Genomic DNA, 19,670 nt, shown 5'->3' on the forward strand with positions numbered 1-19,670 from the left:
TTGGGAGCTGAGTGCCTGATGCTGAAGGCGGGAGCCTTTCTGCCATGCAAGCCCAGCAGTGCCCGCTGTTGGCTGCCAAGGTGAGTAAGGTGCTGGCCTCACATTCACCTCTGGCCAGCCTCCGTCAGGTTGCTAAGGCTGGGGGCATCCTCTTCCCAGGCCCTTGAGGGGCGGTGTGAGGAGGCACCTCTCCTTGGGGCAGAGGACTCCCAAGGAGAGAGGAGAGAAGGCTGAGGCAACACTCCACAAGGGAGGGTGTTCGAAAAGGGGTGAGGGGTTGCCAGCTCTGCAAGCAAGGGGTGACACAACTGGGCTCCCGAGCCCCACTGGGGTGCCGCAGAAAAAATGTAGCTGGTCAAGGGAGCTGTGGACTTGAAAAGGTTGAAAACCTCTGTGGTAGACGACTACTAGTCATCAAGTGCAATTTGGGCTGCAATGATAGCCTCTCAGGCAAACTCCATGCCAGTTCCCATAGAGCAGGAGAAGCAGAGTCTGGCAAGAGTTCAGGTTTGGCCTTTTTGCTCCGGCCTGCCTTCCTCTCAGGTGATTACTCACTTGGGTCCAAAGCACATGCAGAGACTGGCCAGGTAGCCATTGGAGATGGAGAAGAAGAACATGAAGACGATGTACCAGGCATCATGGGCAAAGAGGACAGGCAGGTGTTTGCGTTGCTCCACATTACACAGCATGAAGAGGGGGATGAAGACCACACGGGCAGCCACCATGATGGGCAGCAGGCGGCTGTCCTTCCCAGGCTGTATGAAATGGGGGAGAAGAAAATTAGTAGTTGTCGGGCTTCGGGGAATTCCATCCCTCCCCTGGTGGCAGCAAGAAGCAGAGAAAACAAGGAAGAGTTCTTACTAATGAGTTTATTCAGTCATCACGGCGAGAGACAAAGGAATGCAGTCTGTATCCCGTTAATGGCGTTGCTCCAACTGATCTCCTCCCCTCTCCCTTCCTAGCAACAGCACTTCCCCTTATGGTGGCCGCCAGGGGCTAATTGTCTCCAAGTCCTTTGCTCTTGCACTCTCAATGAATGCCAAATTCTGGGAGAAGCAGGGTAGGAAATACTCTCCAGTGATAACGTGTCAGCTGGCTGCTCTGTCTCTGTCTCCTCCTTCTCTTCTCCCAACTCTTCTGTTCACCTGTCTCTGAGCTGTGACCTTCCTCAAACCACTGCTGTAATTCAATACTGCCTTCCTCTTCTATGGAAGCTTCAGGGGGGGGGGGAGATCTTCACCATTCCTCATCAAGCTCATCCCCTTCAGTCCAGTCCCTGACAGCAGTAAGCTGCTGGTATTTCCTCCCAATGCAAGTAGCTTCAGAGGAGCAATTTTGGTCAGTTTTGCAACTGAGTTGTAAGGGCTAAACTCCCCTTCCTTTCTACTGAAATCCTGGTATTTATCAGATGCATCAGCAGATATATTTCAGAGTATGCATGTTACATTTAACATCAAACACATTTTATGTCACATCTTGTTTGGCTCCATGCTATGGAATCTCCCTGCTCATTCTCCCTGCTCACTGGAAGACATATTGTTCTCTGGGTTGACTGAGAATATACAACAGTACAAACTGCAGCTCTGTGCTCTTAATTCTGCAATTGTTAAATGGGGAGGTGGGCTCCCAATATTATTCTGTATTTAAAACAGCACTTGTTTAGTCATGATTTAGTTGACCAAAGCAACTGACAAAACTATTTCTTATTTTGAACATCTTTATCCTAGTTTGTACCTGTACTACATTCGAAACTGTTTTTACATATAAAAGTGTTCTTGTTACAATTTTTTTATATATATGAAATTGAGCAATTGTTTTTATTGCAAACATCAATAAGGAGCTATTTTGTGGGAAATGATTATAATAAATGGAGTTAAGAAAAACAATAAGATCCTAAGGGAAAAGAGAACAAAGTCGTGCCTGAGCCAAAAGCAACCATCAGGAAAACAACAACCCATACATACAAAATGAGTCCCTGCCCCATGGAGACTTCAGCCTATTCGTTTCCATGAGGGTACAGATTTGCTCAGCAAATCTCATGTATGTTCAGTCTAGTCTACCAACATACCCTTGTGGGTTCTGTTTCGTGAACTGCTGTTATCTTCCCACTGAAATTACACACCAGAGAGAACAGTCTGTTCCTCGCACGCATCCTTAGGCTGTGTAGTTGCAGTCTGTCGGCCAAATCACGGGGAGAAGTGATTCCACAGAGGTCACAAAGGACATCTGGAAGTTGAGGGTTTTCCCACTTTCCCCTCTCATTGGGCACTTCCTCCCACCAAAGTGGGAGAATTTGTGCAGAGCTCCACAGACACACTCCTCTGTGCCCAAGCAAAGGGAGAGCAAAGGAAAATGATCGAAAGAGCTGCTGGACGCTTCTGCCCTGGGTTGCTTGGGTCGCTGGCAATGGCAAAGCGCTGCACAATAATTCCACAGATGCAATACGTGGCAAAGAAAGCAGCTGGAAAAGCCACTCACACTATGGAACAGCTCACCCTTCCCTGAGCTTTGGCAAGGGGACCTGGCAAAACCTTGATAAGTGCCTGCGTGTTGCAATGCTCACATTAGTCTCCAAAAGACTTTCTAGATCCCATGCACAAAGGTCAGCTAGTTCAAAAGCCTCCCAAGAGAATGTCCTTAGTATTGGCTGACAACAGCATATCCACAATCTAAACTTGAGATGTTTTGCAGCCTAGCTCTCTTGACTGAGCCTTTGGGGAAAGGCGATAGGTCAGCTGCAAAGCAGGAAAACTGTGTGTTTAACATCCTAGTACCAGGGCTGTGTAAAACCCCTACTCAAAGCCTGTCAGAGTAGGCCACACTGAGCCACATGGTCTGATTCCATATAAGGCGGCTTCCAATGACAACATGAGGCCTGTAATTTGCCTCATAGCTATAAGCCTGACTCCTGATTAAAGCAGGTCAGGTGATCCTTTAATTCCCTTCTTCTTGTTATACAGATAAGAGTTCAGGACAGTACTTTAAACCGGGTTCTCTGTAGCTCAGGACTGCTAGAGGACCTTCAAATTGTCTTCTTTTGCCATCATTTCTCTCTCCCTTCCCCTGCATAATCCCCATATTAAATGGATACAGCTAGCTGTAAGACTGCATAATCCTCAAGAAAGCTTCACACACACAGAGCTACTGCACAGAGCTACACAGAGTAGGCAGTCACCCAAAATGTTGCCGAACTGTTACACATATTGCTATATATATAATAGAGAGAGAGTTCTTATGAACTGTTTCCATTATTTTTCCATGTACAATACTAATAAGAGCCAGAAAATACTGCCTTGGTTGACAAAATGGCTTAGCGTGCACAACTGCTAAGGGGTCTTTTGGTATACGCTGTCCCCATCTGTAGGGTTTACCATAGCGGCTTGATTCAGTACAGCTTTCCTTAAGACCTCAACAGAATGTCCCAACTTTTCCAAAAATGGGGGGGGGGGGGAATCACCCACAAAGGCAGAATTATATACTGTAGCAGAGATCAAATTCTTAGTCCTGATTTACTGGAGAACTTTCCACCAAATGGGTCATGACATTATAAAGACCAGAATTAGACTTCCTGGGGGTTTAACTAGTCCCGGTTTGCCAAATTAGCACTGGTCCCTTATCAAAACATGAGAAGCTGGATGGGCCTATATCCAGGCACTTCAATAACAGTGGGGCGAGCAGCCCTCCATCCACCTCGGTGTTGACCATGCTGTGGCGAACGAACACAACTATTAGTTCTGCCAAAAGAGGAGGCAGCAGGAAAATGGATCTGCCAGAGGAAATGAGGGGCCTGGGTGGATCATGAGGCTCAAACCACATACAAAGAGGCAGTCTGTGGCATCAGACTTCCCACACTGCTGTTTTGCAAGCATTATTTGTACATCCATCTCTTTGCATGGGCAAACGGGAGAGCAGCCAACAGAGAGAAGCAAAAGGTGAAGTTGGGCTCGGAATTCCCACAGAGGTCTATTGACTCAGACCAGGATGGGGTCTCTTACTGGTGTGCACCAATATATTTATCTGAACTGCAGGGGCCTAGGCCAAAGTGGTGAGCTGTAGTGCAGGTGCTCATTTTGCAGAGGGGCCCAAGAGGAAACCTGTTTCTCACAACCCTCGAGAAGAAGGTGGTTGATCTTTGGGTTCTCTGTACCCACAGATCTTGGGCTGGGCTGCCAGAGCCCTTTCTCTGTTGACTGGCCCCCAGCACGCCACCTCTGTGCTGTACCAGACAGCCTGCTCATTGAGAGACTGCAAGCGTGGGCTTGTTTACTAGAGTCTGCAATCGGTGAGGTGTTTTTCTCCAAGCCGCATACATGGGGGCGGGGGACACAGAGGTGTGCCTCTTTCGTGTGCCAAGCAAAACCATGAGCTGTCTTTGACTCTTCCCTCCCCACCTCTGCATTTCTTATTCTTTCCACGGTTGCTCATGTCTCTGGTTAGCCAAGCACCAACTTTGCCTCCCACTTTCCCTCCTGTTTTTGAAGTCTCTTCCTTTACACCCCTTTCCCCTTCCTTCACTATTCCCAGACACTTTATTCCTCTCCACAGCGACTGTGGCCTTCTGTGGTACCTTAAAGATTACACAACACACACTGACTCACCCCTCTGTCACTGCCTGGCATCTCCTGCTCTACGACAGTCAGGCAGCTCAGCTCAACTTGCCTCTCCTTAACCTTAAACCATAAGAACTACAGGGCCAGAGCGAGACATAGCTGAACAATAAAGCTGGTTGCAATGATGGAGAGTGGCAAAGGATCCAGTGAGACTCTGGGCAGTGACCCCTTGGCAGATGCCCAACCCGTGTCAACCCTTGATGCCAGGCCAATATGTTGCATGTTCCGCAGAGGACCATGAGGTGAAACTGACTATGCTCAATCCAGTCAGAGGGGCATCTTAATATGAACCACAACTTCAAGAAGCAAGAGAAAGTGTGCTTTCAACTCCATTTGTGGCACATTCTCTCTACAGATACAGTGGTGCCTTGCAAGACGAAATTAATTCATTCCGCGAGTTTCTTGGTCTAGCGGTTTCTTTGTCTTGCGAAGCAACCCTATTAGCGGTTTAGCAGATTAGCGCTATTAGCGGATTAGCGGCTATTAAAGGCTTAAGGGATTAGCGGATTAGCTGCTAAAAGGCTATTAGCGGTTTAGCGGCTTAGAAAAAGGGGGTGGGGAGCGAAAAAAATATCTAGACTCGCAAGACATTTTCGTCTTGCAAAGCAAGCCCATAGGGAAATTCGTCCTGCGAAGCGCATTGAAAAACGGAAAACCCTTTCGTCCAGCGGGTTTTCCGTCTTGCGAGGCATTCGTCTTGCAGGGTACCACTGTAATTATTTTCAGCTCTAACTATTCTCTACTACTCTATACAAAACTGAATCCATCTGCCCTCATTCGGAGGCAAAAAAACTGGAAGAAATAATACCCGCATATCTCAGATGGAAAGACAGGAAGTTTCTAAAAAGCCAATGGAGCCTGACCCAAAAAATGTAATATAAAAGTAGGGGGGAAATGGCTGTTTTTGAGTCTCTGTATTCAACTTGGGTCCAGTATATGGACATCCTTTTTCAGCCCCCTGCTTCAGGGGTCTGTAGAATTCAGGCCCTCTCAGATCTAATTTGTGTTTTCACTAGAACCCCACAGACTCAAGAGCCAAGTGCAAAAGACGCAGTTAAAATTAAGAGAACAGGGTGCCTCAAAGCACACTTTAGGAATTTAGTTTTTCAGTACTGGAACTGAACTGAGCACACAGTCCTTTCACCTAAAAGCCCATTCCTGGTTCGCTCATTTCGGCAGCTTAAATATACTTGCAAAAGGTAGTTTTGTTGTTTGCCATTGTTCAACAATTGCAAGCCAGAAATCTTTGCCCATCCAATCACCGCCCAAATCAAGAAGTATAGATCCCAATCGACTTTCTACCCATCCCAGCTCGACTTCACATGAACATGCCCTTTCTTGATAAAAACAGAAGAAGAGCCAGTTGGATCAGGCCAGCATCCTGTTCTCTCAGTGGCCAACAGATCCCTATGGGAAACCCGCAAGCAGGATTCAAGCACAAGAGCTCCCTTCCCTCCTGTGGTTTCTAACAACTGGTATTCAGAAACATTACTGGCTGTTGTGCTAACTTGTTTAATGAGCTTTAGGAAGGGTAGGCTCTGTCTGGTTAAGCCAATACCAATGGCCTTTCTGGTGGATACTCACCCACATGCAGACAGCTGTAAGGCTCCGACCTGCCCAGTCGAAGACATTAAACGTCAGGAAACAACAGACTGCGATAAAGTAATCAGCTGAGGAGAGAAAGAAGTGGAGAGGAGGAATCAGCTCCAGGACCTCAGTCCCCTGCTATAGTCAAACAGAGCGACAGCAAGCCCCAGGGCTAGGCCCAGGCAAATGGTACAGAATGCTTGAGGTGCATGTAAGCCACACACTTCCGCCTTCTTTGAACATGGAACATGCTGCTGATGAAAGGAGCCCTGCAGCCATGGGTCAGTCTGTTCCTGTACCCAGTCACTATGGGAACACTAGTGAGTGGTGTCAAACTGGTGAAGAAAACTCAGCCCTTTGAGATACATGCAAAAAAAATCACAACCCCTCCCAAAATAGTAGGTTAAGGACTGGGGGAAGAGCATCCCACATGCGGGACTTGGTGGTTGTAGAAATTTCCTTCATTCTTTCCCTTTCGATACTGTTCTGTCTTATCAAAGCAGCAAAAGGTTTGCTCCATCTTCGAAGAGAGTTGAATCCAGGCAGCCGAGGAGGTGGGCACAGCTTCCTCCTACCCCGATAAGACACCCTCTGAAATTTTCTCTGTTCTCCTCTATGAAATCACACTCCCTTCTTTAGCATACTTTTCATGCACACTGCTCATGAGAACTTATCTATATAATGTGCATGGATTGTCACAGCCCTCTGCTATTCCTTTCCCAACAAATAATGTCGCCGATAATTGTACAGAGTCTGTTGTACCATGCATGCATGGTGTAAATGCAGAGAGGTATGGTAAGAAGAAATAAGGAAACGTGCATGTTTTGTCCAAGCAGGATGTAGAAACTTAGAACAGGAAGGATGCATTTCATTTTCAGACCCTAGTCATTGGGTGATCAAATATTCTTCTTCCAACAGATAATCCTCCCTTCAAAGTCTTCCAGCTCTCCAGGCTAAACCTGCCCAGTCCACACTTAATGCCCTCCTGCTCTTACCCACAGTTGATGGCGGCCTTCTCAAACTTAATGCACTTCACAAATTTTGGACTACAACTTCCATCAGCCCTAGCCATGCTGGATGGGTATGATGGGAGTTGTAGTCCAAAACATCTGGAGAGAACAAGGTTGGGGAAGGCTGCTTTATGGGGTTACAGCTGATGATGGCATGATGGCGGTGTAACTTTATTCAAGCTAAGCAGGCGCCAGCCAGGTCAGTTCCTGGATAAAAGGCTGCCCAGGAGTCCCCATGTAAGGAGCTCTGAGCCCCACAAATGAAGGGTGGGCTATTCATGTATTTATTTATTTATTTATTAGTCTGCCCAAATCTCCCAGGGTTTGGCCATCAATAGTTCTGACCCCAGCCACTTACAATGGAGTGCATTTTCACTTACCCCAAAGTGTCTTTCCTGCAATGGTTGGTTTTACTTCAGCAGTGACAGCTGGGAAGACCCCAATAGTGACAGTAAAGACAAAGCAGACACAAGCGGCCATGACCCAGATCTGGTGAAGAAAATGGAATAGGTACACATGAAGACAAATTCAGGGCAAGAAAACCCTAGAAACGTGGGTGTGGGACAGGCCCATTTCAAGACCTAACCTCGGAAGAGCCAACTATTCCAAGGCCCATTTTAAGTTCCAATACCTTTTTGAAAATGCTCAGCACTGAAGGGTTGTGGTCTGGTTCACGGGAGGCCCCATTTGCAGCATGTGGGGGTTCCACACCATTGAGGTCATCTGCAGAAAAAGACAATGTTTAGAATGATTTCTCACGCTTTAAAAAATAATTATTATTAGGATCATTTCTGATAAAGTACACTATGCCTGAGTATTTGCTGGACGCACCTGCGAACTTCCTTTCAACTTCTTTTTATTATGAGTTTTCATAGGAGTTCTTAATAACTGGCCCACGAAAGTAAAAGCAATAATAAAGAAAATCCTAACAGATCTGGGGTGGGGACTCTGTGGATCTCTAGACAACATTGTACTAAAACTCTCATCACCCCAACTATTGACCATGCTTCCCGGGAATCACGGGAGCTGGAGTCCAGCAACATCTGGAGGGCCACAAATTTCCCCACCCCACCCCCCGTGCTAGGGATATTCAGATGTTTACATTATCGGCCAATGTTCAAGCGAGAAATGCTGGGTTGGTTGGTAGAAGAGAGATTGTAACAGTGCACATCAATGAAGACCATCGTTCCAAAACAGGGAATAGGATGCAAGTTGAGCATAAGGGTTTCGTGGCTTATGTAATTTATTTATTTATACAGATAAATCATACGGAGAATCCAAAACACTCCCCTACAATTCCTTCTGTAGTAAGAAAATCTTTGCCATGCGCCTGAAGTTCAACAAGGAGAGTCTAATATCTCTCTCTCTCAATCTCTCTGTGTATGTGTGTGTGTGTGTGTGTGTGTGTGTGTGTGTGGAGTTCCATAGATAGAAGCTATGCATCCAGTGTTGTGGGTCCTAATAGTTAAGAGGGATGCATTTGAGCTGTGGGGAACCACCAACAGGGGCTCCACTCAAGATTTCAGTGTTTGAGCCAGGATATAAGAGATCAGAGGGCCCCTTATGATATCCTGGAGCTGAGTTGTTATGGTAAATTAATACAAGAACCTTGAACCTGGTCCTGCAACATATGGGCAGCCACTGCAACGAGTTATGGGCTGGCAATAGCCTCTCCCTCTCAGCGATGCAGCCACAGCATTTTGCGCCAGGCGATGTGCAAGGATAGCCCCACACCGAGTGCATTGCAATAACAGCATCTTGCGGTTACAGTGCATGAATCATTGTAGCCAGGCTATTCCTGCACCATGGTGGCCATATAGTTGGCAGACCTGTCATAGATGGCAAAAGGTACTCCTAATCTTACCTTGGGGAATTGCCCAAATAAAGCGGCCCACTGGTGTGTTAGAGGAGTTATCATTTGCTGCATATTCTGTAACAGGGATGAGGAATATGTGGCTTTCCAGATGTTGGATAAAATCTGCCATTATCCCTGACCATTGGCCACTCTGTTGCAGCCCAACAACAATTTGAGGGCCACAGATTCCTCAGCCCTGTACTAAAGCATGTTTTTTTTACTGTTACTAAGTGCTGGCGGGGACCCCACCCCCATAACTAAACTGGCAGCACACTTCCCAGCCCATCATCTCTTCCTTCTTTTACCTTTCTTGATGAGGTCCATCTTGGTTTCCACCTCAGAGTAGGCCTCATGGGTCCGATATTCTGTCTTATCCTTCATGGAGTAGTAGCGGAAGAAGTCCTGTAGACAGGGCGTAGCAGAGAACATGTGTTGGTGTGGAAGGTAAAAACAACTATAATATAGTAGTGGCAAAGGGAAAGATGATGATGATGATGATGATGATAATATCTGGCTGGGTTTCCCCAGCCACTCTGGGTGGCTTCCAACAGACTATTAAAATACAATAACCTATTAAACATTAAAAGCTTCCCTAAACAGGGCAGCCTTCAGACGTCTTCTAAAAGTCTGGTAGTTGTTTTTCTCTGGTGGGAGGGTGTTCTTGGGTGATCTTGGGAACTCTTCTGAAGCAAAAAACAGAGACTCCTTGTGGCTCCACAGACCTATTGTATAACTGAGAATGGGACACAGAGCCTGCTCCCACCTCCCTGCAAAATGGTGCCCATTGGCCAGGAATACAAGGAACTGCTCACTTGCCCACTATTTCAGGGCCACCTTAAGAGAAAAGAGAATCCTTACCAGACGAGGCAACATAATGTAGGCGCCAATGGCCATTAGGATCACGACACAGGCGGTGATGAAGTAACCAAAGGCACTGTCTTCCAGTTTAGAGCCACCTGAAAGATTTGGAAAGAAACGGTGACTGGGGAAACTTTCCCGCCCACCTGAGGGTAAAGCAGAGGCAGCCACCTGAAAATTATGTTTCTAGCAACCTTGGGATTCCTGCTTCAAACCAGGGAGTCATCTAATGCAACCCTTTGCATGGAGGTCCAGTCACAAACCAACACACACAATGCAGGTCACCAGTGATAATGACCACAGAGCCAAGGGTTTTGAAGATACCAAAACCTCAAGGTTTGTCCTTCACAGGGATTTGAAAAGGACAAGCCTTGCAGTTTGTGACTGAGAAGGGACATGAAGATTAGGGACCACAGAAGCTAGACCCCAGTGGAGAGAAGGCCCTTTCAAGAACGTACACTAAGGGCTTCTGATGTGAGATTTCATCCACCCAAGTAGTCCAGGCTGTTATGCTGAAAGGAGATGGGTGGTTGTGTAGCAATACTCACTGGCGAGAGCGCAGATCATGGCCAAAGCTGCAAATGTCCCTGCAAGGCCCTGCCCGCTCATAATAGGCGCTGTGTAACTGGCAGGCAGGAGTCCTGCCAGTCCAAAGAGGCTGCCCTGGAGAATGGCACCAAAGGCTGTAGGGAGAAAAGGCAGAGAGGTAAGTGGCAGAGAGGTCTGGTGCAGAGGAGATCTTGTGACACCACCCAGTGCTGAGGAGCAGGAGGCAGCCTGAATATGCACTCTCAAGGGTAAACATGCCACACTCAGCCTTGCTGGGGAAGGACTACTCCTTCTACAGCCTCCACTGCCAATTGCCAGGAGGGATGGAAGCCATAAGACCAACAAGACCTAGACAACCTTAAGTTTCCATATGCAGGTTTTACAGAGATGAAGAAGCTACTTTCTCACTTCAACACCAAGTACCTCTGTCTGTCTGTCTGTCTGTCTGTCTGTCTATCTATCTATCTATCTATCTATCTATCTATCTATCGGTCTATTTTATAAAATTTTGTAAATAAATAAATAATCATTTACCCAAGTCCCTACAATATATTCTGCTATGAGAGTCATAGCTGTGACTTCTGACATTCCCATTCCTCCAAAGGCAATCAGGATTTGCCTTCCTGCATTCAGACAAGCTCTCTCTCTCTCCCCATTGGTGAAGGGTTACATGTGAGAAATGTCTATATTTCTCTGTATCTATATCTATATCTATATCTATATCTGTCAACATCAAGGCCAGTCTACAAGTGACCCACACTTACAATTGATGAAGACTATCTTGACCATGGTGATAGTGAAGAACGACAAAGGGTCCATGGAGACCTTGACTATGATGGCTGTTACTAGGAAGACCAACAGGATAGCCACCAGGCTGCATAGGATCCGAACTTGCTGAGGGATCCTAACAAGTTGACATTGACAGAGGGAGTGAGAGAAAATTGACTGATTGTTTGATATGCATTCAGATGAATCCAAAAGAGCTTACAAACAATAAATAACAATGACACAATAGAGCATCACAGTTACAGCATAAGCCATATTACAGTGGTGCCCCGCAAGACGAATGCCTCGCAAGACGAAAAACCCGCTAGACGAAAGGGTTTTCCGTTTTTCAATGCACTTCACAGGACGAATTTCCCAATGGGCTTGCTTCGCAAGACGAAAATGTCTTGCGAGTCTTGAGATTTTTTTTCGCTCCCCACCCCCTTTTTCTAAGCCGCTAAACCGCTAATAGCCTTTTAGCAGCTAATCCGCTAATCCCTTAAGCCTTTAATAGCTACTAAACTGCTAATAGCGCTAATCCGCTAAGCCGCTAATAAGGTTGCTTCGCAAGACGAAAAAACCACTAGACGAAGAGACTCGCAGAACGAATTAATTTCGTCTTGCGAGGCACCACTGTACATGATTAAGAAATCATTGTCGAAAACTAAAAAGCCCAACAAAGATGCAAAAGAAGGACATGATCCACCATGATTATAACTCTATCAAAAAGAGGCTCCTTTCCGCTGGAAATGGCAAGGCTGTCTTGCCCTCGACGCAACTGTTGGGCCAAAAGGAGAAGAGGGACGAAGCAGGAAGTGTGGGACTTCCTTTGAGGAAGAAAACTACAAAGATCTCACCTCTGGTGGAGGAAGGAGTTGAGGCAGGTAAAGATGAGTAGAGGCAACATGGCGCAGAGTGTCATCACATTGTTGAATATGGGCTTCAAGTGTGTGGCAGGAGGTTTCTCAGTCTCTGTGTCATTCATGTTCATATGGAGATCAATGGAGGACACATTGTTGTAAGTATCCTCCTTCAGGCGGCTAGTAAAGTACTGCAGAGAGGGGACAGAGGAGAGCATGAAGAAAAGAAGCTTCCCTGCTAAGCAATTGCTAAGTTCTTCACTGAGCAGGGCTTTCTGTCACCTGTTAAAAGAATCAGCTCTAAATCATGCTAAGCCATGTTTATGACGGCAAACCAAAGAGCTGTTTTGTGTGTTTTTTTTTGCGGGGGATGGATCCTCATAAATGCCTTGAAGAGATTCATCTTGGAAAGATAAAACACCTTTCCAATGGGAAGGTCCAGGCTGGCTCTCCTTGGGTGCTACCCCTGGGATAGAAGGGGTTTGGGCAGAACAGTTGCCCTTATTGCTGCTCATATTCTCATCCTCATCCTCATCAAAAGGCACCTCCTATGTATGGGTGCAAGCCACAGGAAGTGGCTGTAATGAAGTCCCACTGAAGTAAAAATGACTACAGTGTCTTGGACACGGACTAACACAGAGCCACCATGCCTCTTAATCTGGTCTTGTGGAGCAATGTGCTGTGGTGGATGCATCCAAGAAACAAACTGATTTCTCAAGGTACATTTCAGTCCCTCTAGCATCACACTTGGGTACCCTGACACACAGCTTGGGAATCCCTGATCTAGGCCAGCCCTGGTGAAGGCGTCTAGTACCAAACACATCAACTATATATACACACGTGGCTCCCACCTCCCTTGAACTTACCCCCGTAGCCGTCATGAAAAAATTCCATGGCAAAAGCGTCCCAAGGCCAAGAATGAAAAAGATCAGCCAGACAGCCTTATACCTGCAAGAAACAAGAACAACCAACGGGGACTAAGTGGGAGCTCCTGGACAAGGGACATTTAAGACATTTCTATATTGCCATTAAAAACGTTGCATATCGCTCGAGGATTAAATAAATGTTAGAAACGCTGCAAGTGCAAAAGGTGCTAAACATGCCAGAGAGCCAGTGTGGTGCAACGACTAAGAGATTGTTGGACCAGGATTCAGATTGTGACTCAGCTATGAAGCCCACCATTTCTCAATCTAACCCACCTCACAGGGATGTTGCAAGGATAAAAGGGGGAGGCTGAGAACCCTTGGAGTAAAGAAAATAAATTAATTTTCTACTAAATAAATAAATAATCATAGAACTGTAGAATTCAAAGGCACCATGAGGGTCATTTCAGTCCAAATCCCTTTTGCCCAACGTAGGGCTCAAACCCAAGACCCTGAGATTAAGTACTGATTGAGCTAGGGAGTAAGCTATACAGTTGCAGCACCCAGCAAGGTAATCACATCTTGCTCTTTCTCACCTGGAGAGTCCCACTATCCTGTGCTGGAATGCTAGTAACCAAAGGGGACCAATAGGCTAATCTGGGTTGACGCCAACACAAAACAGTTGCACTCTGCAGCTGAGTGCTTGCCGCAGATTACATCACAACAGGAGGTTCATTCCACACAATCTAGGGTTCTTAGGGTTGCAGCACCTACCCCTTGGAACCCCCTCTACTTGCATGTTAAAAAGGTGCCATCTCTGTTGATTTTGAGAGCCTACTGAAAGACCTTCGTCTTTCAACAAGATGTTTATATGTTGGTATCGAGGCTGCAGTGGTGGGAAATTGAGCAACCGTTTTTATAAACATGCCCTTCAGGCTATATATAGCCCCAGAGCCAGTAAGGGGCAACTTGTAGATTCTTATTAGAATCTCTTGAGTACAATATAAATCAGCCTTTCCCAGCCTCCAGATGCTTGGGACTACAACTCCCATCAGCCCTGGACACCATGGCCAATGGTCAGGGATCATGGGAGTCGAGTCCAAAACATCCAGAGGGCACAAGGCCAGGGAAGGTTCTATATAAATCCTTTCAAGATCCTTTGCTCTGCTAGTTCTCACCAGACTCTGTGAGGTAACTTCAGTACTATTCTCATTTCATTTCCTCCACATCCTTCAAACTTAATATGTGAGCTTGTTGGGGACATGGATCCATCTCGTATACAAATAATTCTCATTTCGAGACTTGGGATGGACCATCTGTAGATCTAAACAAACAAATGAGTGTACGATGCAGCTACGGTTAAGAGTCCTGTTGATTTCGGCAATATAAATTTAAGCATGTGTTTGCCTGGGCTAATGAATGAGTAAGTGTGCTCAGCCATTTTTATTTTTTTTAAATATGTGATTTTCCAAAGCACTCAGGCACCAAGCATGGAAACACAGAGGTGGGGGGGGGGGGAACCTTCTTTGCTATCTTTTATGAAAGTCACAGAAGCGTTGAGTGGGAGAATACTTGCCCATTCTCTTAGGATCATTCATACAACAATACTCACATGTTCAACATAGGATGAAATACCAGATTTGTGGCAAAGGAGGTTTTGGGTGGTGGCTAAAATGAGGCAAGGTACGTATAACAAGGGCAATGGTGTAAAAATGTGATTTATTTAATGCATGGTCTCCTGGCAAGCAGCATTGCCATGGCTTCCATTTAGGAAGAAAGAGCACAGAGGCTTTGTTCAAGCTCTGGAATTTCTTTCTGTGGCTCATCCTAAGCTCGTGCCAGGGGCCCTCAGCGCTAAGCATGTTGCCTGCTTCTTATGTCAGAAAGTGAGAAGTTCGTGGTGAACAAAGCTAGGAAGAAAGAGATTCAGAAGCAAGCGAAGAGACAGAGCTCGTTTTTTAAAAGGGACTGCCACAGCTTTTCCACTGCCAATTGATTCTGTTTGTTGTTGCTCCTGCCTCGGAACAAGGAAGTCTCTTAAGAGACATCAGTGCAATCATCGGAACATAAATCCAGTCATCCAAAACACTCACACTTCGTTTCCCATACAATAAGTCAGACAAAAGGTCCTGGGTTCAATTCAGGTCCAAGCAGGGCTGAGAAAGACTCTTGCCTGAAACTCTGGAGACCTGTTGCCAGTCAGTGTCGACAGTACTGAGTTAGATGGCTCCTTGGCTTGAATCTATATAAAAGCAGCTTCCTATTTCCATGTGGGGAAATGTGTCATGTGACATCAAAATCAAGGTGTAGGAAAAGAAGGGGCTGTTTCGTACAGTGCTAGCAAAGCTGGTTCCGGGTTTTAGGGGTTTGTTAAAGTGCCCTAGTGCTTGGTTTACCATGGTCACTAGGAAAGTCTGCTAGGTAAGTAGAAGACTTACCTAGTGACCATAGTAGGCAGCAGCCATGCTCTGATGAGCGGGCAGCTCAGTCTGGAAGTCTGCACCTTTAAAATTACCCACAATGCCCCTGAGATCGCATCAATCCAGGGTATTGTAGGACATTAAAGTCACAGTGACTCCCAGACCACGTTGCATGGGCACAAACTGGACCACCAAAACCGTTATTTTTAAAGGTGGTCTAAAGTAGCTGTCAGCAGTGATCCCTGATAAGGTAGTAGGACTCCAGCAGCAGTGTGTTGTGTGTTAGTGGTGGGCCTGGTGCTAAATAAACACACACATGTGTGTTTGCATTTGCCCATATACACGGTTCCCTTTCTGTTCCATTGTGCCCCAACCATACCTGTCCTGAGGGCTGTTGCCTGTCATTTTGGCACTTTGCAGGTATTTCTTGTGTGTAGCAAATTCTCACTGCTTCACTTCACAGCTGGCCCCCTGGAGGGTCGAAAGAGAAGGAAAAGGTTAGTTACTGATTAATTTTGCTGCATTAGATTACTATGAATATATTATACATCTTGCACCATATATTGACAAGACCGCAGAGCTTCATTGAAAATATTTGGTTATTCGTTATGCTCAAATAAAAGTAATAGATTTTTTTTTAAAAGGAAAGAAAAAACAGTTAATGAGAAGCCAGAACAATGGAGTCCAATGAAATTGTTCATAGAATCCAAATAAACTGAAAGGATCTAGAAACAGTGGTGGTTCTAGACATCAGCACTGAAGCAGCTGAACAGAACAAGGATGCATGTGGATTTCTAGAATAGAATGTGCTGGCTTACAGACAAGCTTGTCTCTTTTTTTTAAAAAAAAGTTTCTAGTCCTCAGGAACACAAATCGAAAATTTAATACACAGATGCCCTTGTTGACCTCTCTAGAAAATACATGCAAAAATACATTTAGCAGTGGCATTTTAAAAAGGAAATCTTGCTTGTGAATGCTGGGGAAATGCTCTCAGCAGGGATTTGTTGTGGATCCATCCCTTTAACTCTCACACAGGTCCATCTCATTACAAGACCTGGATGTAATCCTTGTGCCCTTTCAGAAGTTGCACACAACAGGTTACTACTGGGCTGTTACTGATTTGCCATAATTATATATTCCCCATTTCACTCCTAGCTCTCCCACCTTCCACACACAATGTTCTATTTGCCAAAGGCTGAGAACAGACTCAGTAATGGAAAAATGGAGATGAATACTGTCCAGAAATCTACACACAAATACAGCGATGGAAATCTGAGTAAGCAGAAACAACAGTGGAAAAGGCCAGAGGTAGAGTAGCCAACATAAAAGATCTTATGTGCTCAAGCGATCAAAAGACAACAAGTAGAAGTTGGGGGACAAAGTGAAGAGAAACCAACATCTGACGTGATAAGGACTAGGAGAGCAAACAAGACCATGTTGCTACACAGGCACAATCATAGCAATATGCAATATTTCTTGGATAGAGAGCAGACACAGTGGTTCCAATCTGATCCACACGTAAGTCTGAACTTGTGAGCCCTCCTTGCCCTCTCCCATTATTGCCCATAACTCCACGGCATCCACAGCCTGGGCACATCACAGCCTCCTTCCAAAGCCTTTCATACACAAGGATAATAGGATGCAAAGGAAGAGCATCACTCTGGGATACTTTATAAAGTTTTTGCTCCCTGCTCCTAACAAGATACCGCAATTTCCCATCAAAATTGATTTCCCCCTGGTTAAGTGCATTTTTTTGGGGGGGGGGGACAGGACTTATCATCTGCCTTATACCATGACAGGGAGAAAGTGATCTTCAGATTAGATGCTACAAAATGAAATAACTTTTAATGGGAAGGTGCTACCCAAACATCATCTCTTTGAATTGGGATTTTGCTCCTGTGTGCATGTGACATTTATTTATTTTAAAGCACTTCCGTATCACTTAATACTTCAAGGAACTTTAACTGGGTACAGTCTGAAAAGAATGAACAACATATAGTGAAATTGTTAAAACAAAAAGTCTTCCGTGTGGTTTGCCAACTTGTTCTTTTTACACAGTTTGAAGAGACAGATTTCTGCCTTGACAACATTTCTCGCTTTCCCACTAAAGCTTAGCATCTTTCATACATGAAATGAAGAGGTCAAAACCACAGCTCCTGTGGTGACTTAAGTACTGGCTACAGCAAATATGCAAATTCCAGTTGCATAAGAATGGAGCTTAGCTGGTTATATTTAAAAGCTGTTTGACATCTATTTGTGCCAGGTCCTGAGATTTCCCCCCAAAACTCTCTTACTTGTCTGCACTGCACATACACTGAATCTCTGTGATTCTGCTAAAGCATGCACAATAAATAAATACTTTTTACAGCATAATTAGTGTACAAATTGATTTACAGTCTTTATCAATCTCATTCTTATCACATTTATATGGCTCCATTTGACAAAGGGCACATAATCACTTCTCCCTTCCTTCTGCTTCCCTCACATTGTTTGGGTAATCCAGATTTCTTCCCCACTGTAGCACTTATGTTGATGGGGAAATGCAATTTATCTGAAAAAAGCAGCTGCAGTTTGGAATGCAGTAAGTTAAGTTGCGCATGTGCCACAGGTACCTATTGGCTAGTGCCCATGACACCAGTGGTTACAAAGACGTACTTCTCTTTTTTTTCTCCCCCCCCCCCAAGATCTTTATTGAAACTTAACATATATACATAATAACCAAAATTCCCAATGAATCCCTCACATAAAATATAATATCTAAATTACAACAGCTGCATAATTATACACTTAATTATAAAACCCACCACCCACCCTCTACTTCCCTCCACAGCAATTCAACTTCTTTATATTTCTTTCTACATTTCCCCCTTGCATTCTATAATAAATTATTTTTGTTAAATTCTGATTTTTCCTTCTTTCTTTATTGGTTTTGTTATTGCTTACATTTTTTGTTCTAAGCCTCTTAGCATGTCATTTTTAGAACAATATTTTGACATATAATCTTTGAAATACTTACACTCCATTCTTAACTTTTGATTTGATTGATATCTTATAATTGAAGTTAATTTTGCCAATTCTATATACTCACTTAATTTACAAATCCACTCTTCCTTTGTTGGTGTGTCCTGAGATTTCCATTTAGTGGCAATCACTACCCTGGCAGCTGTTGTTGCATATAAAAAGATTGGTTTTTTCATATGTGGTATGTCTTTGCCCACCAACCCTAATAGATAAGCTTCGGGATTTTTTTATCAAGGTTTTTTTTAGCATTTTCTTAAGTTCCTCGTGTATTATTCCACAAAACTTCTTTATTTCCTTGCAACCCCACCACATATGAATTATCGTTCCAGGTTCTTTGTTACATTCTCTTTCTCTCCACAAAGCCCACAATATTTTTTTATATCTATCTGTAATGTTTTAACTACAGTATTACACACAAAAAGAGCAAGTAACAATCAATAAGGAACCATAAGGATAAAGGATGGTACAAATCACAAATTGCATTCTGTTCCAAAAACAGAACCATTCCCACAGGTGAGACACACCCCACTGCAGTGCAGAGATATAGTAGGATATCACCCCACTGGTGCCGAATTTGGGGCTGAAGCTGGACTTTCATTTTCTAGCGGAAGAAATGCCCTGGTCTCAGAATTGCAAAATGCTTTGAAAGCCCATAATCCTACAGGGCATCATGCAAAAACACCAGGTTCCCCGGAAGCTGCAGGATTTTTTCTTCATGCTTTTAGCCAGGTGCAAGCAACATACATACCATGAATCACACCCAAGCCCTCAGGCACTTCTGTAAAAGGTAGAGATTGCCGCTATGATCCAGAGCGTCACAACTTTCATTTCAAAATACATTTCTAACCATGGTGGTTTCAAAGAGAAGTTTGAAACAGCATTGCATTTCAGGGAAAAGTAAAAGGGTACACAGAGATTTTTCTCTTCTCTTTTCTGGTAAAAGCTCACAATGATTTAAATATTTCCCCCCCCAAAGACTCAAGTATTTTACATCTGAGTGTTAGCATTACAGGACAAGACAAGGCTTGGCACGTGTGTTTCTGTGTATGAACTGGCATGGAAAACCACGTTGTGAGAACCAAGTCCTCCAGACACCCAGCATCCCTGTGACCAGTCCAATCAGTGCAGCAGCTGAGAAATGTGCTGCCATGCTCATTACTGCCAGGAAATTTCAGCTGGATATTTGATGGGTCAGGCTATACTTATGCATGCAAAAGCAGCCCCAGACAATTGGGGTGCACTGTGGAGAGCCCTTTGCTACTTGTAGGCCAC

General features: G+C 44.8%; 1 protein-coding gene across 9 annotated transcripts in view; it reads right to left on the bottom strand.

Moving 5' to 3' along the window:
• SLC29A1 (solute carrier family 29 member 1 (Augustine blood group)) overlaps positions 1 to 19,670 on the bottom strand; it is an 85,703-nt gene that overhangs the window by 3,322 nt on the left and 62,711 nt on the right. For 8 of the 9 annotated variants that reach the window (XM_083434646.1, XM_083434647.1, XM_083434649.1 and 5 more), the window contains 11 exons: positions 15,757 to 15,848; positions 12,961 to 13,042; positions 12,092 to 12,285; positions 11,234 to 11,373; positions 10,469 to 10,603; positions 9,921 to 10,018; positions 9,368 to 9,464; positions 7,839 to 7,930; positions 7,588 to 7,696; positions 6,195 to 6,280; positions 556 to 755 (listed from right to left, as the gene is read on the bottom strand). In XM_083434646.1, the coding sequence (XP_083290772.1) occupies positions 556 to 755; positions 6,195 to 6,280; positions 7,588 to 7,696; positions 7,839 to 7,930; positions 9,368 to 9,464; positions 9,921 to 10,018; positions 10,469 to 10,603; positions 11,234 to 11,373; positions 12,092 to 12,285; positions 12,961 to 13,042; positions 15,757 to 15,782 (1,259 nt within the window). In that variant the 5' untranslated portion in view covers positions 15,783 to 15,848. Of the gene's footprint in view, positions 1 to 555; positions 756 to 6,194; positions 6,281 to 7,587; positions 7,697 to 7,838; positions 7,931 to 9,367; positions 9,465 to 9,920; positions 10,019 to 10,468; positions 10,604 to 11,233; positions 11,374 to 12,091; positions 12,286 to 12,960; positions 13,043 to 15,756; positions 15,849 to 17,862; positions 17,937 to 19,670 lie in introns of those variants that run through there. The other variant, XM_083434654.1, reaches the window with a different exon arrangement.

Source organism: Podarcis tiliguerta (genome assembly GCF_965153285.1).
Source record: "Podarcis tiliguerta genome assembly, chromosome: 3".
NCBI classification, from domain to species: domain Eukaryota; kingdom Metazoa; phylum Chordata; class Lepidosauria; order Squamata; family Lacertidae; genus Podarcis; species Podarcis tiliguerta.